General features: G+C 50.2%; 2 protein-coding genes across 3 annotated transcripts; both read left to right on the top strand.

The window, feature by feature from the left end:
- The first annotated feature begins 6,634 nt into the window (after positions 1 to 6,634).
- Gjb3 (gap junction protein beta 3) lies at positions 6,635 to 11,597 on the top strand. Its single transcript, XM_008829231.3, has 2 exons — positions 6,635 to 6,719; positions 10,097 to 11,597. The coding sequence occupies exon 2, from the start codon at positions 10,132 to 10,134 to the stop codon at positions 10,936 to 10,938; it is 807 nt and encodes a 268-aa protein (XP_008827453.1). The 5' UTR covers positions 6,635 to 6,719; positions 10,097 to 10,131; the 3' UTR covers positions 10,939 to 11,597.
- Positions 11,598 to 20,278: 8,681 nt separating this feature from the next.
- Gja4 (gap junction protein alpha 4) lies at positions 20,279 to 22,832 on the top strand. 2 transcript variants are annotated; one of them, XM_008829232.3, is made up of 2 exons: positions 20,279 to 20,349; positions 21,292 to 22,832. In XM_008829232.3, exon 2 carries the CDS (start codon positions 21,309 to 21,311, stop codon positions 22,308 to 22,310), a length of 1,002 nt encoding a protein of 333 aa, XP_008827454.1. In that variant the 5' UTR covers positions 20,279 to 20,349; positions 21,292 to 21,308; the 3' UTR covers positions 22,311 to 22,832. The 2 variants fall into 2 exon arrangements, with proteins under 2 accessions (XP_008827454.1, XP_017652668.1); XM_017797179.2 differs by lacking the exon at positions 20,279 to 20,349 and adding an exon at positions 20,771 to 20,841.
- Positions 22,833 to 25,398: the final 2,566 nt, after the last annotated feature.

Raw genomic sequence — 25,398 nt, forward strand, 5'->3', positions numbered from 1 at the left:
TACATCCTCTTATTTCTAATTTTATTATGTATGTGTGCGTGTATGATGTGTATGTGTGTGTGTACACCATGGAGCACATGTAGTGATCAGAGGACAACTTCGTGGCACCAGTTCTCTGCCTTCACCTTCGTGTGGGTCCCAGGTTAGACTCAGGTTTTCAGGATTGTACAGCAAGAACCTTTACCTGCCAAGTCATCTCACCAGACTCTCTTATTTTGTTTTCGAGGAGGAAGGCCAGCAAGACAGTTCAGTGACTAAAGGATTTGGCCACCAAACCTGATCTACTGGGATCCACATGATGGAAGGAAAACCACCTCCCCCAAGTTGTCCTCTGATCTCCACACATGCATGCATGCATGCATACCCACATACATACATACACATACACACACATACAAATAAATAAATGCAATTTTTTAATATAAGGAGTTAGATGGCTCAGTGGTTAAGAGCTCTGACTGCTCTTGCAGAGGACCTAAGTTCAATTCCCAGCACCCACATGGCAGCTCATAACTGTCTGTAACTCCAGTTCCAGGATATCCAACATCCTCTCCAGGCTTCCAAGAGCACCAGGAACACACATGTAGGCAAAATACTTAAACCCATTAAATAAAATACTTTTAAAATAAATTTTAATTTGGAGAGTGGCTAGAGAGAGAGCTCAGTGGTTAAAGAGCATTTGCTGCTCTCGTAGAGATCAGAGTTGGATTCCCACATCCAGGTCACATGGCTCACAGTCACATATAGCTCCAGCTCCAAGAAATCTTATGCCCTCTTCTGGCCTCCATGAGCACCTTCATACAAGTGGGCACACTCACACAAGAAACCTGATGCCCTCTTCTGGCCTCCATGAGCACCTTCATACAAGTGGGCACACTCACACACACACACACACACACACACACACACAAATAAATATTTTTTAAATGAAATTAAAACATTTGTTAAAAGCTGGAGAAGGTTAGGGCAGAAGAGATGCCTCAGAGGTTAAAAGCACTGAGTATTCTTGCAGAAGACCCAGGTTTGGATCCCATCACCCATATGGCAACTAACAACATCTGTAACTCCAGTTCCAGGGGATCCAACACCCTCTTCTGTCCTCTGCAGGCACTGCACAACATGGGTGCACTTAACACATGCAGACATAACACTCATACAAATAAAATAAAAGAAAATTTTTAATTAAAAAAAGTGCTGGAGAAGATACAAGAGAGATGGCTCAGCGGTTAAGAGCATGGGCTGCTCTTGCAGAGGACCTGAGTTCGATTCCCAGCATCTAAATGGTGGCTAACAACTGTCCGTAACTCCAGTTCCAGGGGATCCAACGCCCTCTTCTGACTTCCATAGGCATTGCGTGACATAGTTCCTCTTACATACATTCAAGCAATACATTCATACATATAAAATAAAAATAATAAATAAAAGAGTTTGTTAAAAGATTTTCTTTAAGTGGAGAAATACTAGCATGTCTGTTGCAATGGGAACTATCCAGTAAAGAATCAAAAGTTGTGGGGTGTGGTGGCGCATATCTGTAAGCTCAGTACTTGAGGAGGCAGAGGAAGGAGGATGGTGAATTCAAGGCCAGCCTGGGTAACACAGGGAGAACTTGCCTCAAAACAAACATGCAAAAAGAACCAAAAGTTGATGAAGAAGGAGAAGGAGAGGAGGTGGAACCAGGTCCTGGGAAGGCAGACAGGAGTGTACACCTGCAGAGTGCGGAATCCTAGCAGGAACCAGCAAAGGCAGGCATTTCCTCCACTGGAGGGCAAAGGTTTAGTGAGCAGAAGATAGACGTTCTAAGCAACTCTGAGTCTCTTGAAAGAAAGACAGCACTCCAGCTGGGTCCTGAGGCATTACCTCTGGCCTGCCTGCCTCCCCAGCATGCTCAAACACAGCTGCAAAGAGTGGCCCTCAGAAAGTCCTGTTTCCCAGTGCTTTCTCCAGGCCCCACTTCTCTGTTCAAGGGATGAGAAAGTCTCTATGCAGACACAAACACTAGAGCACAGCCAGGCTGGGAGGAGATGCCCACTCTTCCCAAAAAGCCCCTGCTTAAGGCCTGGGCACAGCTCTAGAGAGAGGGAGCAGTCTGGGAGCAGGACCAGCCTGGGCCAGGTACTGGGCTGGCATCAGAGCAGAGACTTTGGGCCTGCCACCCCCAGATGCCAGGTGGAGAGCCTAAGGGATATGGGGGTGGCAGAGAGAGCTGCCAAGCCCTGGTGAAACCTAGCCTTGCCCTGAGGCAGGGGGTGGCCTAGAAAGCCTCCCACATAGTCCCCTACTCAAGGAGCAGAAATTTTGGGTGGGGCAGCGAGGCCTCAGGTCCTTAAAGCTTCTCCGTGGGAATGGTGAACTCTCCCAGCTTGCTCTAGAAAAAGCAAAGGCCAGTAGTTGTGAAATCATCCGCTCACCAGGGCAGACTAACCCCGATGTACCACACAGACAGGACCCCACACCAAGCAGTCATACACACATATGAGCTCTAGACCACACCACCATCTCCACAATCACATGCCTTTACAACCACACTCACCAAAACTCACCCACGTAGCTGAGTGTGGTGGCACATGCCTGTACTCCCAGTTCTAGAAGCTGAGGTAGGAGAATTGCTGTGAGTTCAAGGCAGGCCTGAGCTACAGAGTAAGACCCTGTCTCAAACAAAAGAAAAGAAAAGAAAAATCTATCCTCATAAGCAGCCTACACAATACCCAGAGACCCTGTCTCAAACAAAAGAAAAGAAAAGAAAAGAAAAAAGAAAAGAAAAGAAAAGAAAAGAAAAATCTATCCTCATAAGCAGCCTACACAATACCCAAGACACAACTACCCAGTGTTGCATACACACAGCATCTGTGCACACACAACCCATGTGCACCCAGGGTGTCCTTTACAAGCAGAAACTGTATCTGGAGACATGGCAGAGATGTGAGCCAAGAGCTCCCAGTTTCTGGGAAAACATGAAAAGTGGTTACTGAGGACAGAGGTGACTGAGGCCCCTAGAAAAAGGTGAGCCACAAATAAAGATGAAGAACCTACCCAGCCCAGTACAGAGCTGGGAACAGCAAACGGCAAAGCCATGGGTACAGCCTGTTTGAGAAACTGTCACAGGGACCCAATACTATGACTGGAGAGCAGTGATCAAAGGGACAGTGTGGGACAGAGGGAGTCACAGTACCAGGTCATTTGCAGCCCTGGAGGCCAACCTCACGAGAGAGGATATTAATCTATAAGTAATGACAGTCCATGCAAGCTTTCATAGAGGAGCAACATGATCTGATTTCTATCATTAGGATGATAACTAGAGGAAACCATGGGGGACATTTTTATGTTGGTTCTCAGAGTGGCAAATGCATTTCTAATTATGACCAAACCCAGAGACCATAGAAAAGATTAATATATTTGACTATATAAAAATGTCTCATTCTGCATGGCAAAAACTGAAAATACAAATGGCAAACGCATTTCTAATTATGACCAAACCCAGAGACCATAGAAAAGATTAATATGTTTGACTATATAAAAATGTCTCATTCTGCATGGCAAAAACTGAAAATACAAAGTCAAAATGCAAGCAAGCAAGAAGGGAAATTCTGTTTGTGTCACAGACATGAAGCTTATTTCCTTAATATTAAAAAAAAATAAGAAATCAATAATAAAAAGACAACCACCTGTAAGAAATGGGCAAAGGCAAAGGATAGCTTGCAGGGAAGAATGGCTCCTTAATATACTCAAAGATGTAGAAAGTCATAAGAGGAATGCAAAATAAAAATATAATATGGTACCGGGCAATGAGCGTAGAGTTTGGTAATGCTCTACGATGGTAAAAATGTGGGGAGACAAGAACTCTCCTGTGTCATGGTAACACAGACTGATACATTCATGAAGGGGACTTGGCAGTATCTACCAAAATGTTAAACAGCATACCGCCTTAACCCACAGGTATTCCACTTCTGGGAATGCAGTCTATAGACACAATTTTAAATGCATGGGGCTGGGGAGATGGCTCAGTGCGTAAAGCACTTACAGTGCAAGCGTAACGATCTGAGTTCAGATACTCCAAACCCACATAAAGCCAGATGTAGTCACTCACATCTATGATCACAGTGATCCTATAGAGAGATGGGGAGGAGACAGGAGAATCCCTGGGAACTGGCCAGTTGGCCATGTAGCAGTGAACAAGAGACCCTGTCTCCCAACAAGGTGGCAGGGGAGGACTGACATTTGAGATTGTCCTCTGACCTCCACTCATGCACGTGCCCTCACTCACACAGACACACACACACAGACACACACACACACACACAGGGGTGGAGTGAGTGGAATAAAAGGTCAAATAATCAAACAAGGTGGCAGGGGAGAACTGACATTTGAGGTTGTCCTCTGACCTCCACTCATGCATGTGCCCTCACTCACACAGACACACACACACACACACACACACACACACAGGGGTGGAGTGAGTGGAATAAAAGGTCAAATAATGTTTCTCCAAGGATATTTGTTGCAAGGGGGAGGGAGGGAAGGACGGAGGGAAAGAAGGAGGAACTGGTAAGCACTTTGCCAACTGAGTCATATGCCCAGCCTTGGAAAGAAGGATGGAAAGCAGCAGCTTTAATTTCCATCAATATGGGACTGACTTGGAACATATTATAGTAAAGATGATATTCATCTCTTCAAAGAGAAAGGGAGGGAGGAAAGGAGAGAGGGAGAGAGAGAGGGAGGGGAAGCTCTGTATCTACTGATAAGAATACAACAAAGCACACAATGACATGCACAGCATCCATGTGGGATGTGTGTGTGTGTGTGTGTGTGTGTGTGTGCGTGTGCGTAGGGAATGTATGGTAGTTAGGGCCCCAGGACTGAGTGAGCTCACCTGGGAGGGGACCACTGGGCCTGGCCTGGGGTGCCCACAGTAGAGTGGAATGGGAGGCATCCCAGGGACCAGGAAACCAGTAGGATGTCAAGGAAGCAGGGGTGGAAGTGGGTGAGGGGAGTGTTCTGAGAAGACAAGCATGGCCATTGTCCCTGTGAGATTTAGCATCACGGTGATCAGAGTGACCTTGACAAGCCTTTTTAATGACACAGTAAGGACAGAAACATTGTTCTGATGTGTCAAAGAGTGAGGAGGAAATGGAAGGAGATTTGCTCTAAAATGTAGAAGAAGAAACCAGTAGGATGTCAAGGAAGCAGGGGTGGAAGTGGGTGAGGGGGAGTGTTCTGAGAAGATAAGCATGGCCATTGTCCCTGTGAGATTTAGCATCATGGTGATCAGAGTGGCCTTGATAAGCCTTTTTAATGACACAGTAAGGACAGAAACATTGTTCTGATGTGTCAAAGAGTGAGGAGGAAATGGAAGGAGATTTGCTCTAAAATGTAGAAGAGTAACAGGTGTTAAGGATCAAGTGGCAGGGTCCATTTGGTGGCAGGGTCCTGGTCTCCCACTATCACACACAGACACATGAGGAGACCCATGCAGACGGCCCCACCACCACTCAGTCCCAACATGATCTTCAAGAGCCATGCCCATAGCAAGTGCAAGGTGACCTCTGCTGTGTGGTTTGCCTTACCCAAAGGCAACATCACCAAAGCCCCGGATTCCCTGATTCCCTTGTGCCCTGAGCAAGCCACCCAATCTCTCTGCACCTCCCTTTTCTCCTTTATGAATGCAGAAACTATCAGAAATGCCTTGTTTGGATGCTGTAAGAAAAAAAAAACATAAAGCACATACAGGAGGCATTCTCCTCCCCAGAGCCCCAGCCCAGGTGCACAAGGGACCCTTCAGGGTAGGTCTCCACTCAGACGAATAATAGGAGAGGACCACAGCTGCACTTCCCAACTGTGGGTTGGATTTTTAGATTAAAAGCCGATATCAACAGATACAGTCCCCCAAGTAGGATGATTAATCATCGGGATCGGCAACAGTCATCTTTGTCTAGACAATGAAACCTCAGGCCAGGCTGTAACTAAGATCGGGATTCCGGGGAATTAGGAAACCCCAGTATTTTCCCTCCTGGGGCGCTAAGAACTCTCAGGATCTGAGTCCTGGCACACTAGTAAAACAAAGTGTTCTGGTCCCAGAGCCAGCCCAGGTTCACCCAACCCTTCACACAGAGTACAGGAGATAAATTCTGCCTCCCACCTCAGTTCACACATCCTTGGTCAGGCTGGGTGCCTCTGAAGTCACTTCAAGTACCACCCTTGCCCCTGCGATCTTTCCAGGCACAGGTCTGTTGTGTCCCTTCCAATTCTCACAAAGACGCAGCTGCCTCCCTTACAAGAAGGGCAGGAGAGGCTCCCAAGGGTGTCCCAATGCAGAGTTGAGACCTTGCACCAGGCGGGGATCCGGATGGGCAGGGCACAGGTCGGGGTATACGTGGTAACCTGCGTGGGCGAGTCGTTTATTGCAGTCCCTGCTGTCTGCACTTAACAGTTTGCAGCGTTTCACGCCCTAATGTTATTACAGCCTTTGCAGCAGCCCTGCCAGCGGCCACCGATGCCCCCATTCCACAAGCCAGCAAGCCAAGGCTGCGGCTGGCAGGATTAGAACCCATACTCCTGCGGAGGCTCCGGGCTCCTCCCCGCTCCGCCCCTCCTCCTTGCCACCTCCAGCTGTCCTGGCCCCGCGCCTCCTGGAGGCCACAGAGCTCCGCTCGGCTCCCGCCTCCTTCGCTTCTGCGGGTCTTGGGGACGTGGGGTCCGGCCCCACGGTGGCTACACAGCTGACCGTAAGTACCCGGCAGGGGCGACCCCCCAGGGCGGCTGAGTGCCCTCCTCGGTGGCGGTCAGTGGCGGGATGCGCTGCCCACGCGGCCAGGCTTGAGGGTGGAGCTGCAGGAAGGCAGTGGAGGGACACCTCAACCCACCTCTGCCTTCGCACCTGGCAATCCCAGACTGGATGGCGGTTCCAGCTGCTGGGAGATTCCCAGAAGGACCCCTATCACCCCTGTCCCAGGTCCAAAGCTGCCAAGGTCCTGGAAAGTAGGGAAATTGGGCCACAGTGTTCGAGGCAGGGGGTGGGGGTGGGTGTAAAAAGCAAGAGCTGGCCCTAGGGCCAGATCAAAAAAACTGTTGGGGGGGCTGGAGCTGGGGGGCAGCAGGGGGGCGAGAACCGGCTCTACCAGTCGCTAGCCCAGCCCGGGCTAGGCGGGAAATTCTTGGCAGCTGAGTGTCCCCAGGTGTGCCTTAGGCGGGACTAGGCAGCCTGCACAGAATGGGGAGCCCCAGAGGGGGGCTACTCCTTGTGGCTGGACAGCCATGGAGGGTTCCTGTGAAGGAGACCCCCTCCACCCCCTTAGTCTCCTTGAGTATTCCCGGGGAGAGTGGCAGACTGGAAAGGAAACAGCTCGAATATTCTTCCAATAGTCCAAGAGAGGAGAGATAAAGAACAGGGTTAGCGACTTCACAGAATTCTAAGATGCCCCACAGCAAGTAAACGGTGGGACAGAGGTCTGAATCCAGGTGCTAATGCTTAGCCAGAACAGGGGCCACACTGAGAAGCTGCTCTATGATCTAGGGCTTCTCAGTCACCCCATCCTGTCAAGAATTGAGATTCCCAAAAGACCGCCTCTGCTAGGTAGGGTAGCAAAAATGAGGGGGTTGGGGGCTCTCTAGCTCCTGGCAAGGCCGCTCCTCTGTGGTCCTACCCAGCCCTCCTACCTCATGACCTCTCAGAGAGCTCAACTTTCACCGTTTATCCATTCAGCATGAATTGAGCACCTACTCTATGCCAGGGCACACCAAACATAAAACAGCCAGCAAGATTAAGTAGGCATTGTAACTGGAGAAACAGATGGTAAACAAGAACAAAAACCAAAAAATGGCAAAGACTTTCCTGATTTCAAATGGTGACTGAGCACTAAGAAAACAAAGGGGACAGGAGCAGACTGACCCAGCCTGGATCTGATCTGAAGTAATTTAGGGAAACCCTGAGGGAATGTTGTTTGAGCAGAGAGGCCTCTGTAACAGGACAGGTAAGGAAAGTTCTGGAGGGAGAGCACTGCAAGCAGGAGGCATCAAAGTAAGGCCCCAGCAGAGAGGTGAAAGTGGGCAGAAAGGAGGTGAGAGGTGAATGGGCAGAAAGGAGGTGAGGCTAGAGATGCTGAGGTTTCCAGCTGAGCACAGTGAGAGAGCTACTGGAGTTTTATAAGAAGGTAGGAACTTAATCATAACTTACTAGGCTACAGGGTACAGGGATGTAGTCAAAGTCCAGTGAGGGGGCTGTGGCAGGAATATGGGCTAAGATGATGGTGGCTTGGGCCAACGTGGTGGTCCAGCAGGCATTTGAAGGGGCTCCAGAAACACTCCACATGCACGCCGGCCCACACAGGCTCTGGGAGGGGTGCATGCTCTCACACCCTTGTCAGGATACCAGTCTCAGGTACACTCAGCTGACCCACCTGCCCACACCCTCTGAGTCACGGAGAATTCAGAGGAAGATGAGAAGGCCTGACCCATCATCCCCACAAAGTCACTGCCTACAGCATGACTAGGGTGGCTGGAATTACCCAGGCCCTGCACAGGAAGGGACAGCTGTCCCTACATATCCCCTGGATCTAAGACTCTCTCAGGAAACAGACTCAAACCCCCACGCATCCCCCACCTGAGGCAGCTTCCCAACTTCACCAACACTGGCTTTGACATTGGCAGGCCTTTCTCCTCTCCTAGACTCTGTCTCTCTTTGTGGGATGAATTCACAACCTCAAGTTCGCAGAATGCTGGGAAAATTTTCAAGAATATGACCTCGGTGGGCTGGAGAAATGGCTCAGCAGTTAAGAGCACTGGCTGCTGTTGCAGAGGACCCAGGTTCAGTTCCCAGTACCCATATAGCAGCTAACAGCCTTCTGTAACTCCAGTTCCAAGGGATCAGACGCCCTCTTCTGACCTTCACAGGCATTGCAGAACACAAGTGCACTTACATACATGCAGACAACACACTCATACACATAAAATAAAAAATAAATAAAATGTTTTTTAAAACAAATGTGGCCTGGGGGATGGGGATGTAGCTCAGCTGGTAGAGTGCTTGCCTAGAATGCAAGAAGCCCTAAGTCTATCCTCAGTACCACACAAAATGGGCATGGGGATGCACACCTGCAATGCCAGCATTCAGGAAGTTTGAGACCAAGGAAGGAAGGAGGAAGGAAGGAAGGAAGGAAGGAAGGGAGGGAGGGAGGGAGGGAGAAAAAAAGGGAAGGAAGGAAGGAAGGAAGGAAGGAAGGAAGGAAGGAAGGAAGGAAGGAAGGTTCAGACAGAGAGAACAACAGCCCCAGGGCACATGTTGAGCAGAGGAGGAGATAGGAGAGCACAGGGCTGGCACCCCAGCTATCCTGAATCCAAGTCTCTTCATCAGCAAGCTCCCAGCCTCCTAGCACCCTGAAGTAATGAGTCACAATGTTTATCAAACATTTATCATATGTGCTTGGCAGACACTGACCTTGGATTATCAGCTTTGTCATCCATAAATAGGGATCAGAGCAAAAGCCATCTCAGGGTATCATTATAAAGGGTTAAATGAGATCCTGCATATTAGGTAGTTGGCTTCGTGTGTGACTCATAATAAATGCTCATTAAAGGGTCATGGGACAGTAATTCCAGGACTCTGGGTGGGTTTCTTATCCTTGTTGAGCCTCCCTTTCCTATCTGCAGTTTGGGAAAAATAACAGTCCCCATCTCTTCGGGTCCTTTCGATGACTAAACAAGTCCATCCACCAAAAAGAACTCAGTGCATAGGGTATGGTGATGCACACCTAAAATTCCAGCAAGGCCGAGGCAGGATCTCAAGTATCAGGCCAGCCTAGGCTACAAAATAAAACAGTTTGAAAAATAATAATTAGGGCTAGAGAGATTGCCCAGTCGTTAAGAGCACTTGCTGCTCTTGCAGAGGACCAAAGTTGGGTTCCCAACATCCATATCAGGTAATTCACAAGTCCCTGTAACTCCAGCTCCAGGAGATCTAACATCCTCTTCTGGTCCCCTCGGGCACTTGCACATACATGCACATACATACATACAGACATACATAGAAATTTTTTTAATTATTTTTTAAATTGAATACTCAACAAATGAATCATCAGCATAATAGTTTTCCCCATTGTTCTGTCAGGTGGGCACAGTCCCCCACACCCCTCAGCAGGCATCATGGACTGGAAGACGCTCCAGAGCCGACTGAAACAAGTGAACCAGTACTCCACAGCGTTCGGGCGCGTCTGGCTGTCAGTAGTGTTTGTCTTCCGGGTGCTGGTGTATGTGGTCGCGGCAGAGCGTGTGTGGGGGGATGAGCAGAAGGACTTTGACTGCAATACCAGACAGCCAGGCTGTACCAACGTGTGCTATGACAACTTCTTCCCCATTTCCAACATCCGCCTCTGGGCCCTGCAGCTCATCTTCGTCACATGCCCCTCGCTGCTGGTCATCCTGCACGTAGCCTATCGTGAGGATCGGGAGCGGAAGCACCGTCTGAAGCATGGTGACCAGTGTGCCAAGCTGTACAGCAACCCAGGCAAGAAGCACGGTGGCCTGTGGTGGACCTACCTGCTCAGCCTCATCTTCAAGCTCATCATCGAATTGGTCTTCCTGTATGTGCTACACACGCTCTGGCATGGCTTCTCCATGCCCCGTCTGGTACAATGTGCCAACGTGGTACCCTGCCCCAATACCGTGGACTGCTACATTGCCCGGCCCACTGAGAAAAAGGTCTTTACCTACTTCATGGTGGGTGCTACAGCGGTCTGCATCGTGCTCACCATCTGTGAGATCTGCTACCTCATCTTCCATAGGGTCCTGCGAGGACTAAGCAATAACAAGACCAAGAGCCACAGCTCCCCGAAGTCCTCCAGCAGGGCTTCCACCTGCCGCTGCCACCACAAGCTGCTGGAGACCGGGGAGGCGGAACCAGACTCCGCCGATGCCAAGCAGGCTTCAGCACCTAACCTCACCCCCATCTGACCACGGACTGGAGGAGGGGCAAGGCAAGGAGATGCTGCAGGTGGAGGGGTCCTATGGGGTTGCCAGGTGCCCCCACTTTGAATTCACTAAGCTAGCCATATTCCATTCGGGGCAGATATTTGTGGATGCTGGGTTCTGTGCTGTCTACCTGACATAGGTTTCAGGGCTGACCCAGCGCCAGCTCTCAGAGGAAACAGACACTTAAGATTAGCAAATTACATGCACATAACAGTCTGCTTAGCGCTGGGCTGGTGAGCAAGGGTTCTACCTACTCCAGGAGATGACCAGGCCAGGTGCCCCCCAGGAAACAGTGGGAGAGGGGTGAGGCCAGCTCCCCAGCAGAGAGAGCAGCAGCAAAGAGAACTGGGGGCCAGTGCCTGCCTAGGCTGGGGGTAGCTGGCCAGAGGGAGTCTCTACTCCCCCGAGAGAAGCTGCCAGGTTCCCAGGTAGAATGTTCTCCTAAGAACAAGCATGAAAAGAGACAGCAGCTCTGGGCTTGCCAACCGCTGCTCAATGGATCCTCCTTCCCCAGCCTCCAATTGGATTCCCTTCCCCAACCTCCAATTTCAAGCAGTGGTTCTCTCCTTCCTCCCACCAGTGTGCTCAGCCTGCTGCGCCCTGTCGCCAGGGCCTTGGAGGCATGCACGATGGGAACACACCCAAGGCAGTTTCTCAGAAAGCAATAAAACTGTGTTTTATACAGATCACTCACAGCTCCCTGAAGATGGAGAAGGCGGGCCTGGGAAGGAGAAAGCGCCCTGGACCTGGGAGGAGAAGCTGGGGGGCCGGGGCCGGGGGAGTGGCGGGTGACTGAGGGTTGGGCAAAGGTGTGGGAGTTGCAGGTGGGAGCTGGGGTCAGGCGAACCTGTGGAGACACACATTGGGATTCTAGCTGTGGCCACCAGAGGGTACTGTGCCTCTACACCAGCCTTGGTATGCTAAACAGCCCTGAGGACAACAATCCCAGTCAGTCTCATTATAGACAAATCACACTCTCTCCTCCTTTGTCCCAGGTACTCCACCCACATCCCCACCCTGTGTCCACACAATCCCTGCTTTTCATACTTTCTCTCTGTACACTTGGTAGGCCACATAGCCTATTCTAGAAACTATACATCCCAGCCTCATCCAGCAGTTCATTCAGCTGCGTCCCTCCTCCCCAAGTGTTTTCACACCAGAGACTAGGAAAGATGTCAGGACTGCCTAAGGAAGTAGACTTAAGCCCAAGGTGCTCAGTCTCAGGGAGACAGAAACACAGGCTCCTTTCCTGCCTTCACCACCCCTAAGATAATTCACAGCCCCACTTCAAGTGTAGTCATGATCTGCAGTTCAGATGACACCAAGATCCCAAGCCAGGCCAGAATGAGAACAAAACTATGGATAAGGATAGACTAACCCAGAAGAATATCTGGTGGCCACTAAAACCAAGGCCAAGAGCCAGAGAGGCAGGAGCCAGTGAGCCAAAAGCAAGGGGGAGTCAGCCTGTTGTGTCTGTGAACCTTTGCTCTCTATATAGCAATTAAGGGGTGGGTGAGCCAGCCAAGTTTAACGGATTCTGGGCTGGGCTGACTGTTCCTGCATCACCTGAATTATACCGTTGCTTGATCAGTTTACAAGCACAGCTTCACCACTCTACACCACAAGCAAGCTTTAAGAACCTTTGTTCATAATGCGACCTGCTTCCATCAGGGCTTCAGCGGAAAAGCACAGCCATTCAAATTAAGTAACTATAGATAGGTGTGGTAGTACACACTTGGGAGGCTAAGGCAGGAGGACAATGAATTCAAGACTCAGCCTTGGCTGCATTTTGAGATGCTATTGGAGGGGTCAGGGATGGGGAGCGTTTCCTACAGAGATTACTTTAAAAAGTATGGGTATCAATGAGGAAAACACGAGGGACACCGCAGTGCCTGTAGTGGGTAATATTGTCAACTTGACAGGAAACAGAATCACCTAAGAGACTAGACTCTGGCCATCTCTGTGAGAGATTTCTTAGACTGGGTTAACTGTGAGACTATTCACTGTAAATGTGAGCAACACCACTCTACAGATGGAGGTCCTGGGCTGAAACTGAGCTCAGCACCAGCATTCGTCTCTCTCTGCTTCCTTACTGTCCATACAATGTGACCAGCTGCTGGCGCGCTCCTGCTGTGGTGCCTTCCCTGCCACAACAGGGAGGTCCCCTCACTGTGAGGAAAAATAAGCCTTACCTTTCTCAAGTTGCTTTTGTCAGTTTTGTCAAAGCCACAAGAAAAGTAACTAATAGAGCCAAGGGATGGTGCAGTCACCTGGGGGATGATGTGCAGGAGCTACAGGATGCACTTACCCATAGCGGCTATTAACACCCCACCACATTCTCCCACCTCCTGTTCACCTGCGAGTGGCTCTCACTGACCCAACCCAACCAGAAGGCAGAACACAAGGGGGTCTTGCTGAGGCTGTGGGTACAGGTAAGTCTCCCAGGACAGCAAGCAGGGTAGGGCAGGGTGGACAGTAGCTCTAAGAAGCAGAGGGACTGTACTCAGCACAGCACTCAGAGCAGTTAATTCTGGGAGCACTGCTTTATAAAGCAAAGGAGATACTGATATAAAGCAAAGGAGATACTGCAGGTAGAGCCTGGAAATACCCAAGTGTGACTGTGCTTGCAAGAATCTCAGGCCTGGTGACTGGGCTATATCGCAGGTGGCCTTCAGCTCGGGCTGGGTGGTTACAAAGGTCCCAGGAGGAAAGATTTCCACTCCTTACTACTATGCATACCAGAACCTTCCTTTTATTTGTATTTTATGTGTTTGAGTGTTTTGCCTGCATGTATGTAAGTGCACCCATGTCATGTAATGCCCACAGAGGCCAAAAGGCGGTGTTGGATCCCCTGAAACTGGAGTTACAGTTGTCAGCCGCCATGTGGGTGCTGGGAACCAAACCTGGGGCCTCTGCAACAGCAGCCAGTGGTCTTAGTCACTGAGTCACTTCTCCAGTCCCTTCCTTTAAAAAAAAAAAAGACAAAAAGAGTTTCGTGTAGCCTAGGCTGGCCTCCAATTCAAATTCACCATGAAGCTGAGGTGACCTTGAATTCCCAGTCTTCCTGCCTCCATCTCCTAAGTATACACCAAGTATATACCACGTTGCAAGTATATACCATGGTGCCTGGTTTTCTGGTAGTTCTGAGGTCTTTGTGTATGCTAGACAAACACTCTACCAACTGAGCTACATTTCCAATCCTCCAGAATCCTCCTACATGGTGCCAGATGTCTGGCCAGGGGTGTCTCAGAGGTCAGAGCAAACAGAAAACATTACCAGCCATTCCAGCAGGGTCTGAGGGCTCAGCATGGACTGAACCCCAACTCCTGGTTACTTTTCTCCAGGATGCAAGCCAAGTTCACAGAGGGAGGGACATCCCAAACCAGTGCCTCTTGCCTTTGGCGTGAGCTGTTCTGAGCCATGCAGCTCACTGATTGGCATCCAGCTTGGGTCTGGCTGCTGTTGACTAAGGTCTTCATTCACATGATCACCACCAGGTGGTGCTCACGGCCCCTTTGCCGGCTCAGAGTACTTGGGAACTCATTCTCCAATGCATGAGAATTCACAGCAAGCCTCCTTCAGTCAGGCACCGTAGGTGAAGATTTCACGTTGTCTCCAAATCAATGTCTACTACAGCACCCTACAGCCCCAGGTAAGCAAGACATTGTTTGTCTTCATTCATTCTAGAACAACTCCATGTATGGACTGACTAAATTTGTGTTATCTCCCCCAAACTCATATATTGAAATGCTACCCACAATGTGACAGTATTAGGTGCCTTTGGGAGATGATTAGGTCTTGAAGGTCAAGCCTTGTCCAGTGGGATCAGTGTCCTTATGAGATAGGAGACATCAAGCATGGTGGTACCCACCTATAAGCCCAGCACTTGAGAAGTTGAGGCAGGAGAATCATCAGATCATCAGTTCAAGGACAGTTTGGTCTACACAGTAAGACTCTGTCCCCCCCACCCCAAAAAAGGGTAAAGTGCTTGCCTAGTGTGCACGAAGCCCTGGATTCAATCTACAGCACTGCCTAAAAGTGAGTATAGTAGTACACCCGTATCATCCAACATCCAAGCACTCAGTGGATGGAGGGAGAGGATCAGAAGTTCAAGATCATCCTCAACTACATAGGGAGTGTGAGGCCAGCCTTGGCTACCCAAGACCCTGCCTCAAAAAAAAAAAAAAAAAATTCTGCCACCAGTGTAAGCCAGCTGTCCCCTCACCTAGAACCTGTCATGCCACGCAGTCCCTGATCTCCCACTTCCAGCCTCCAGAACCGCATGGAGTTTTCTGTTTTTATTAATGCCACTGAGGCTCTGGTATTGTTACAGTAGCCCAACTAGCTAAGACACCCCCTTGTCTCCTGACCCTGACCCTGGGAAGCAGACTGAAGACTAATGGAACCTGTGAAGACGTGGGAAAACTGGGGAGTTGCACCCACAGATAAAAAAGGGGAGGAAGTACAATGGGGCCACCAGATCCACAGAGAGCCGTGTGGCACAGATTGGCCATAGAGTTCTGAGCCATGCAGAAATGGTTAGGAACTTCTCACTCTTGGTCACCCATTGCCTGGAGTCACTCTAAGAGGGGTATGGCCACCACCAGGATATCAGAAGCAAACCTGAAAGTGTGACCAGATGGCCTGCCAGCTGACCAGACTCCACACAGTGGGGCAGTGAGTTCTATATTGAAGTAGGGTGTCTGCCTACATGTGGCACCACCATAATTTATTCCCAACACAGCCACCAGGAGACATGCTGCGATATCCAAGTTAGGTCATGGGACAATGGCCCAAACTACCAAAGGCATCTCTTAGACAGCTTGCATAACTGCCCCACCCTACAGCTCACCTTTCACCTTCCTGAACTCTCTTTCCTCACCTGCCTCTGCCATGCTTATCTTTTTACTGTTCACCAGGCAGGAAACAACAGGTATACTCCTGCCTGAGGGCCTTTGCACCCTGGAATGCCCAGGCAGCTGCAGGGCTTCCTCCTCCTTTCAGGACTTAATCTCAGTGTCAGCTGCTTAGTGCAGATTTCTCTTCTCTGAACTTGAAACCAGCCACCTTGCCCTCTCAGTTCTCCCTGCTGGATTTGCCCCTCAGCATGAGCTACTAACCCACCTCTTTTATTTTTACATCTTCCCACAGCTGGAATTTCTGGAGTTATTTCTGTTCCCTAGATGCTGATAGTGTCAAGAACAGTGGCCACAGCACCAGGAGGAGCTGGCAAACATTTGTTGAATTGATAAATTCATCTACAGGCCTCTTGCCCTGCTGTGTGCTGGGATAGTAAACCAGTTCTTACTGCCTGCCCTCAAGAGGCTCCCAGTCTAACATGGGGAAGAAGGAGTAAAGTAAAGCAAGTTCAGTGGGTACAGATTCAGTCTTACAAGAGGAAAAGTTTTGGAGGTTTGTTGCATAGCAATGTAAATATACTCCATACTACATGGCTGACATGGCACACTTTACTGTGATAGATATATGTTTATACGTGTACATAAAAAATTGTTTGGGGGGCTGGAGAGATGGCTCAGCAGTTAAGAGCACTGGCTGCTCTTGCAGAGGACCTGGGTTTGGTTCCTAGAACCCACATGGCAATTAACAACCATCTGTAACTCCAGTTCCAGGGGATCCAATGCCCTCTTCTGACCTCTGCAGGCATTGCATGACACAGGTACACTTATACAGGCAATAGACTCATGCACATAAAATTAAAATAATAAATAAAATATTTTTAAATGTTTTGGTTTATTTCTTTTATGTGGATGAGGGTTTTGCCTGCATGTAAATAAGTGTGTCATGTATATCCAGGGCCCAAGGAGACAAGAAGAGGATGCTAGATCCCCAGGAACTGTGGTTATAGGTCATTAACTGCCATGTGAGTACTAGGAACAGAACTTGAGTCCTCTCCAAGAGCAGCCAGTGTTCTTAACCACTGAGCCATCTCTCCAGTCCTGTGTGTGTATATGATATCTTATATATCTATGTATAACTGTGCTCTCCTCCCCAAACCCCTAGCTTCTACGAACCCAAAGGCTAAGAATAGGACACTCTGATAACATCTGAGGCCTAAAGTAAACTTCTCTGCTTTGTTAAAACCCACCTACTGACATTTCCACCAGTGTATATTTTAAATGCCTTGATTTAGCAGAGCTTCGTGGCTCACACCTATAATCTCTGTAGTTGGGAGGCTAAGGCAGGAGGGTCAAGAGTTCAAGGCCAGCCTCAGCTACATGGCAAGTTTGAGACCAGTCTGGACTATACTAGACCCTGCCAGGAAGGAAGGAAGGAGGAAGATGTCAGCGGAGGGAAAGATGTCAGGGAAAGGGGAGGGGAGGGAAGGGAAGGGAAGAGAAGGGAATAAAGAAAGGAAAAAAGAAAGAAGAGAAAAAGAAAGGTCTTGATTAATGATTTTCTTGTGTTCTATTACTATAAACTCTTCATGAAACTGTTAGCATGTTAGAACATGGTATTTAAAGTAACCTAAATCTATGCTCCCAGGCCATGGCCACTCATATTTGGCTACAGAATAAACTATTTCTTATCCCCTTTGAGGTAGGAGTTGTATTTTGGGTACAAGTCTCATGTAGAATAGGCTGGCCTATAATTGGCAGCCCTGAGTTTCAAACAACATATTGCAGGACCAAAGCACACTTAAGTCAGTGTGGGCCAGCAAGGAGACTTCTGGGGAAGACGACTTCTAAGCAAAGACCTGAGCCAGACCCAGGGGACTCTGCATGTAGAGCTTACTCTGGGAAGACAGACTGGCCACGTTCAAAGGCAGGAGCACACAGAGCCCCATAGTTAGAATAATTGGAAGGGGCTGGCTGACAGAGTGCACCTGGGGGTAACTAGGCCACAGGAGTGGTGGAGGCAAGCTGGGGTCTTGCCCTGAAGGCAGGAGGGACCATTACAGGAAGTGAAATAAGGCAACTTCGTGGCCAGATTTCTAGAAAAGTGTGGAGGCTGAGTGGAGGGGGCTGGAGTCCAGAAGACCATTTGGGGTTCACTGAGACAGTAGCAGCCTGAACAGGCTCAGGACAATGGAAAAGGAAGAGTGAGGGTCTAGGTAGAGCCCCCACCCACCAGCGAGGATTGTCCCGATCCCAGCTCCTTCCTCCTTCATAAAGGGAGCTAGGTGATTGAACCTGACCTGAGTCCCTGAGGAAGGGATTGCAGCAGGGCAGGGGCAACCTTGACGTCACTCCCACAGTCCCCTAGCTCCCCCCTTTCTTCCCAGAGGCAGCAGAGCCATGCTGGAACAGCGACTGCAGTGGGGATGTGGTAAGAGGCGGCTTCCAGGAGCCGGTTCCCATGCCCTCAAGGGTCATAACTAAGTGGGTGCAGTTGTCCCTTTTGGAATCCCAGGAGGCCCAGTTTGGCCTGGACCTCAGGGAGAGGTCTGGAAGGGAAAGCCAGCTCAGCCTGATCCTTAAGCAACCATCCTGCAGTGCTACAGTCTGAACCCTGCCCAAGGCTACCCCACAGAGCCCTTTAGTCCCAGCCCTGGGGCCCTAGAAGTACAAGGGTGGAATCCTGTTTGGAAAAATCGACCCTCTGTCATCAGCCCTGGGCCTTATACCCACCTGCCACCTTCCTGTCCCCTAGCTGCCCCAGTCCCTGCCAACCCTCTGCCCTGAGTTCCCTCACCTTTTCTGTTCTCTCCTAGAATACAGATCCTTTCTATTACATTTGGGGGGTGGGGGTTGTTTGTAATACTGGAAACTGAACCTTGCACAGGCTAGACAAGTACTCTACTACTGAACTATATCCCCAGCTTGCTTTACATTTTTTGAGGCAGGGTCTCACTATGTTGCTCAGACTAGCCGTGATATCCCCCCTCCCCCAGATAAGGTCTCATATATCCCAAGCTGGCCTCAATCTCACTATGAAGAGGATGACCTTGAATTTCTGATCCTCCTGCCTCCACCTCCTGAAAGATTACAGGCATGTACCACCATACCTGGTTTATGTGCTAGAGATGGAACCTAGGACTTCATGCATATCAGGCAAGCACTCTACTAATGGAGCTACATCCCCAGCCCCATAGCCCTGAACTTTCAATTCTCCTGCCTCAACCTTCCAAGTAGCTAAGATTACAGGCCTGTGTTTCTTTTGATTTTTTTCTTCAGACAGGGTCCCACTGTGTAGTCCAGGCTGGTCTAGAACTCTTGATCCTCTTGCCTCAGCCTTCCAAGTGCAGGAATTACATCATCCTGTTTTCTGGTGCTCCCTTGAAAACCTTCATTGGACTTCCCATCAAGCCTCCAAAGCAGGCACATTTTCTATCCTTATTCTGTAGTAGAAGGAAGGCTGACCTAAGGGCAAAAAGGCAAGAGTCGCCTTGCCCTCTGTATGTTCACAGGACTCATCTAGGTCTCCCAGGCCTCTCCTGGGCTTTAAGCCTGTCACAACACCTCATGGCCCCAGGTGGAGCCTTTGCTTCTCTGTTGCCTGGCCAGGGGTGCTGGTCTGCTTTACCTGGCTCACCCAGCCCCTAGCCAAGCGCTGCCACCCCCTGGTTCTTCCACAGGATCCCCACATTTATACTTTTACTGTTACCCCAGGACTTTTCTGCTCAATTTCTGCCACGTGTGTTAGCAGGCCGGGGTGGCTTTTTGAGGGATTCCTAGCTGCAAGCCGGATCCTTAATCCCATACATGTTCATTGAAGTGAGGCCAGAATGAACGACAGGTGCTCAGCTTGCCTCCCAAATCCCTTGGAAGACCCCTCCGGTTTAGAAGTATCAGTCTGGGAGCCAAGATGCAGGGCAGGAGCTTCCTGCGGCCCCCAGTCTCAGGAGGTCAAAGGGAGTTGCTCGATGACGTCTGATGGTGTAACCTGCCCAGGAGCAGCAAAGTGGACAAGGAAGAGCCACAGACTAGGAAGCGAGCGGTCTCACCCCTCTCCAATGTGGGTCCTGGGTCTTAACGAGCCTTGAATACACACTAGTGAGTCTCGCGTCCCCTTACCCCCAGCCACTCCTCTCAGCCCTCAGGCCGGGTGCCAGACCTGCAAAGTTCTCGCTAAAATCCCTTCAAATCCCGCTGCCACGGAAAGAGCGGGTCTTGAAGAACTCTCCTTCCCTGGACGGGAAAAGAGCGCAGTCTGGGATCCTGGAGGGGGAGCACAGAGAAAGGAAAGGGGGCTTCTGACCCCCTACAACCCACAGAACGGCCGGTGAGCAAGTTCAGGGAATCTGTGCCTCCCAGTCCCCGCCCCCATCTCCCCAGCCCTCCGGGTGGCGTTTCCTGCCGCCACCCACCTCCCCCCACCCCCACGGGCTGCGCACTATTTCAGGCCTCCAGCGGGAGGCACGGCCCTGCAGGCTCCCGCGGGCGCCACTTAGGCTGTGGTCGCCTCCACCTGGGCTCGCCCGGCAGGCCGGCGGTGAGTTGGGGAATGGGGAACACACATCACTCCGACTGCTGAGGGTGAGGGTTGCTTACCTGCGGGAGGGGGAAGACTGGACAAGAGTCAGACCCCAGTTCACGTGGCTGCTCTGATGCTAAGTGCTGTTTCCTCTTCTTTCATTGAATCCTTAAGGAGAGACAGGTTGTTACTTATCCAAGTCCCCAGTTAGTGAGAAGCAAGATTTAAATCTAGGTCTGGTTCTAGCTCCTAACTACTAACACAAAGAGGCACGCGCGCACACACACACACACACGCGCACACACACACACACACACACACACACACACACGCCACTTCATCCCCTCTAAATATAATGGGAGCTTTGGGACCTCCAGGCTACAAGGATAATTTCTTTCAAGAGTCTTAGAAGAGCAGCAACAGCTATGGAGGGGAGGGAGGTGATGGTGTGGCCAAGGACAGGGCCAGGTGTATCTACTTAAGTCATAGGCAGACTCTATTTGTTGACAGGTGAACTAGTCAACCATACTGCCCTGAACTTCTAAGCCCCTCTCACCTCACCCCCATCACCACTACAGGCAAGCACTGAAATTAAATGAGGCCCACCCAGTGAGGTGATGGAAGGTGGGGGCAGGAACCCCTAAGAACCTGAAGATAACATCTCTTCTGCTAGCCTTGATATATTGGGGTAGCCAGCCTTGAGCAAAAGGGAGGAAGGGCATGGCTCAGCAGTATGACCTTGGAAAAGTTCCTCAGATTCTCTGTTCTCCTAGGAGCCTCTATTCAACCCAGACCTCTTTGGGCTATGGTCATCCTGGGGCACTGACCTGTGAGAGAAGATGCAAACCTGTGGTTAGGCAGGGACCCTAGCACCTGGTAGGCCTCCTGTGGGTTTAGTTGAGCTGAGAAAGTTGCTGTACTGCCCTGCTAAGCTTTTCTCTGATCCCTGTCTCCCTGCAGACAAAGGCCCTGGAGCCATGGGTGACTGGGGCTTCCTGGAGAAGCTGCTGGACCAGGTCCAGGAGCACTCGACCGTGGTAGGCAAGATCTGGCTGACCGTCCTCTTCATCTTCCGCATCCTCATCCTGGGCCTGGCAGGCGAGTCCGTGTGGGGCGATGAGCAGTCGGATTTCGAATGTAACACAGCCCAGCCAGGCTGCACCAACGTCTGCTATGACCAGGCCTTCCCCATCTCCCACATCCGATACTGGGTGCTGCAGTTCCTCTTCGTCAGTACACCTACCCTGATCTACCTGGGCCATGTCATTTACCTGTCTCGGCGGGAAGAAAGATTGCGGCAGAAGGAGGGAGAGTTGCGGGCACTGCCAGCCAAGGACCCACATGTAGAGCGAGCATTGGCTGCTGTGGAACGTCAGATGGCCAAGATCTCAGTCACCGAGGATGGTCGGCTGCGGATTCGTGGGGCCCTCATGGGCACCTATGTGGCCAGTGTGCTGTGTAAGAGTGTGCTGGAAGCAGGCTTCCTCTATGGCCAATGGCGCCTCTACGGCTGGACCATGGAGCCCGTGTTTGTATGCCATCGCTCACCCTGCCCCCACCTCGTGGACTGCTATGTCTCTCGCCCCACAGAGAAGACTATCTTCATCATTTTCATGCTGGTGGTAGGGGTCATCTCCTTGGTGCTCAACCTGCTGGAGCTGGTGTACCTGCTGTGTCGCTGTGTCAGCCAGGGGATGAAGGCAAGGAAGGGCCATGATGTTCCCCCAGCCCAGGGCAGGTCTTCAGACTCCTACCCTGAGCAGGTTTTCTTCTACCTCCCCGTGGGTGAGGGGCCCTCATCCCCGCCATGCCCCACCTACAATGGGCTCTCATCCTCTGAGCAAAACTGGGCCAACTTGACCACAGAAGAGAGGTTGACCTCTTCCAGACCTCCTCCTTTCCTAAACCCAGACTCCCCGGGTGGCCAGAGGCCCCCTAGTCGCCCCAACAGCTCTGCATCCAAGAAGCAGTATGTGTAGGGGCCTGGGGCTTATGTCACTCAACAGAGAGGTCCTAAGAAGTGTGTCCTCTTTGGATGCTTCTCAGATGCCCGGTCTTCAAAGGCTCTGCAGAGACCACTGGGCTAGAGAAGTGGACACTTGCTGGGCAAAGGACTTGATTACAGATGGTTCTGGAATATCTGGGGTCTTTGTGGTGACCAGATGGCACTGTGGCTTTGTTTAGAATGTGATTTTGCCCACACATGGACACAACGGGTGGGGTGCTCTTGGCCAAAGAAATTATGGGCCCTCTGACCCTTTTCACCTGATCCAAAGGGACCCAGAACTCTTGATCACTTGGTCCCACTGTGGCTGGGGTTGCCCTCACACCCTGTCAGGGGAAAAGGCTGATGTAGGCTGCTGGCTCAGCTTGATCACCTGGACAGGCAGAGCCTGCACTAGATCTGGCCCTGTCCAAGGGGGCTGGTTGGTGCCTTATTTCATTCATTCTTTCCTACTTCCACTGTTTATGCTTCTAAAATAAACAGGCCTCAATCACAAGTCAGGTGTGTATTGATGCTGTCATGGGTGCCAGGGGTGGTGGTGTGGGGGAGCAGCTGTTTTGTCCAGACTTCCTTTTCTCCAGTCCTGTCTTCTGTCTTTGGTCTCTAAAGTCCTAGCTCCAGTCAGCACCCTAAGCCCTCATACTCAAACGTCCTTCCTCTGGACACCCTGAATCTTTACTACTCTGCCTTTTGAAACACCCCAGGCACTGACCTCCTTTCACCCCACTCCCTCAGCCCATCCAATGTCCTGTCAACCAGCCTGCCCATTAATTGGTGTCCAGAGCCTCCAATGGCTTTGCCCCATGCCCCATGCCCATCTGGAACCTTTGCCACACTATCCTCTGCAATGTATCTCCTGCCTGAGCATTTTGCTCCCCAAGTGGACCTGTCACAAGTGCTTCACAGTACAGCTCAGTTGGGTCCCATGCACCATCCCACCTCATCATGGGCCCTGAGGATTTCAGGCCCTTTCTAGTCTGCTTGTCAGAAGGAACAACTGGAGGCTTTGTATCGTAGTTCCTATCCATGCACCCAAATCTCACCAAGGAGAATAGAGAGCGGCAGCCCAAAAGGTCCCCTTCCCACTCTGCCCCCCTTGCAATCCCTAAGCACCCGTAGACCTGGAAGAGGCAGTGTTGGCACTGGGGTCCTGAGTTTAAATACTGCTCCCACAAGTTCCAGCCATGTGGTCTGGAGTTCATCAATTCTGAACCATAGTTTTCGCATCTCTAAAACATAGAGGATGTGCTAAGGATGTGGCTCCATTGGTAGAGCACCTGCCTAGTATGCACAGAGGATGAGAAGTTCATGGTCATCCTTAGCTACCTAGTGGGTTTGAGACCAATCTTGAATATACAAGACCCTGACTTTTAAAAAATTTAAACAGTATCACTGTTTTACAAGCGATGTGAAATAAAATAGGTAGAAGCATGTAACTATGGCTGACTTATCAAAGTCAGGCAACAAAATGCATCTCATACCTTCCAGCAAGGCCTGGAATGGACATCCATCCTCCTCTAGGAAGTCTTCCCTGACTTCTCCAGCAATGGCCACAACTTCTCAGGATCTGGACCACTGCTCAGAACAGTCTGTCTCAGTGAGTCTCTAAATATGGCCAAGAGACATTTTATTCCCCCAGAGGCCTGGCTCTATGAAGTGAGGGACTGAGTTAGACTGGGCAACACAGTTCCTGTGTTCGCTGACCCACAGGGCTGAGTTCCACTGTCTCAGCCATCCCTGTCTAAGGATCCCAGAAGCCGGTGTCTCTGGTATCTGCTACCTGGCCTCACTTGAAAAGGTCATGGAGGAGGCTTAATGAGAATGAACTTCTCCACTCTTGATCTCATTTGATGTGGGGCCTAGGGTGAGGCTGGGCACCTGGACTTGGACCTTCAGCAAAACTAGGATTCAAATGGGCTGAGGGTGAGGATGTTATAGTGAGACGAGACCACGAGGTTTAGGGAGGGCCGGTGTATATAAAAAATGAGTGAAACTCAGCCAGGACTCCGTCTCACCTGCCTTAGTTTGTCCAAGCCTCTAGCAAAGTGCTGCAAAAGCTAAAAGAACACACACGTGTCCTCTCAGCTCCAGACCCTGGAACCAAGGACAAGGGTTCTGAGGCCTCTCTTCCTCTGAGGGCTGTAGGTGAAAATCTGTGCCATGCCTGTTTCTTGGCTCTTGGTAGCTTTCTGATCATCTTTTCTTCCTTTTTTGGCTTCTAGAAGCATCATCTCCATCTTCATATGGCCATCTATCAGTGTGTGTCTCTGTGTGTCTAAATTTCCCCTTTTTATAAGGAACCATCGTATTGGATTTGATCCAATGACTTCAGTTTAATTTGATTGCCTCTGGGAAAGACCCCTATTTCCAAATAAGTTTACATTTTGAGGTACCTTTGAGGGAGGTCACAATTCAACTCACACTGGCAGCCTACTGGTCCCCTTATCTCCAAACAAGGGTCCAAGGAGGTGGAGGAGAATGCAGTGTGTATCCACGGGGACTCCTCCGGATGTGGATGGAACAAAACTTTGTCACAGTTTCCTTCTCTCCCTGCTCCCCCCATCAGCCTGTTCCCTAGGTACACCAAAACCTAAATAGCTCTCAGTCCCAGAGAGAGCCATGTCTAGAGTTAGGACACTTGGCTCCTGCCTCCCACCACCTCTCATTCACTCCACTGTGGAACTATTTATTCTCTAGGCTTCAGTTTCTCCACTATGAAATAACTGGGTGAGAAGCAGGGTCATTAGACATGATGAGTGTCACTTGGGGGAACATGTCTCCCCACCCTCCTTGGTCTGAAGCTCATGAGTGATGTGTTATTTTTGTTGTTTGTGATTCTGGTATGAAACTTAAGCTTTCTTTTGTTGAGCTGAAGTTTGCTTCTCTTTGTGTTATTCATGTGCCTTCATTGTTTTCTTATTGGTTATATAAAACTGGTTGTTCTAAGTTTCAGGTTCTCTCAGATTTTATGTTGGAGGGGATTGATGGCTCAGATCAGCTACACATGGGGTCCCACAGAAGCTGAACACTTGTGCACATAAAATAAAAATAATAAATAAAAT

This window comes from Nannospalax galili, unplaced genomic scaffold (assembly GCF_000622305.1).
Source record: "Nannospalax galili isolate Female #2095 unplaced genomic scaffold, S.galili_v1.0 scaffold473, whole genome shotgun sequence".
In the NCBI taxonomy this organism is placed as follows: Eukaryota; Metazoa; Chordata; class Mammalia; order Rodentia; family Spalacidae; genus Nannospalax; species Nannospalax galili.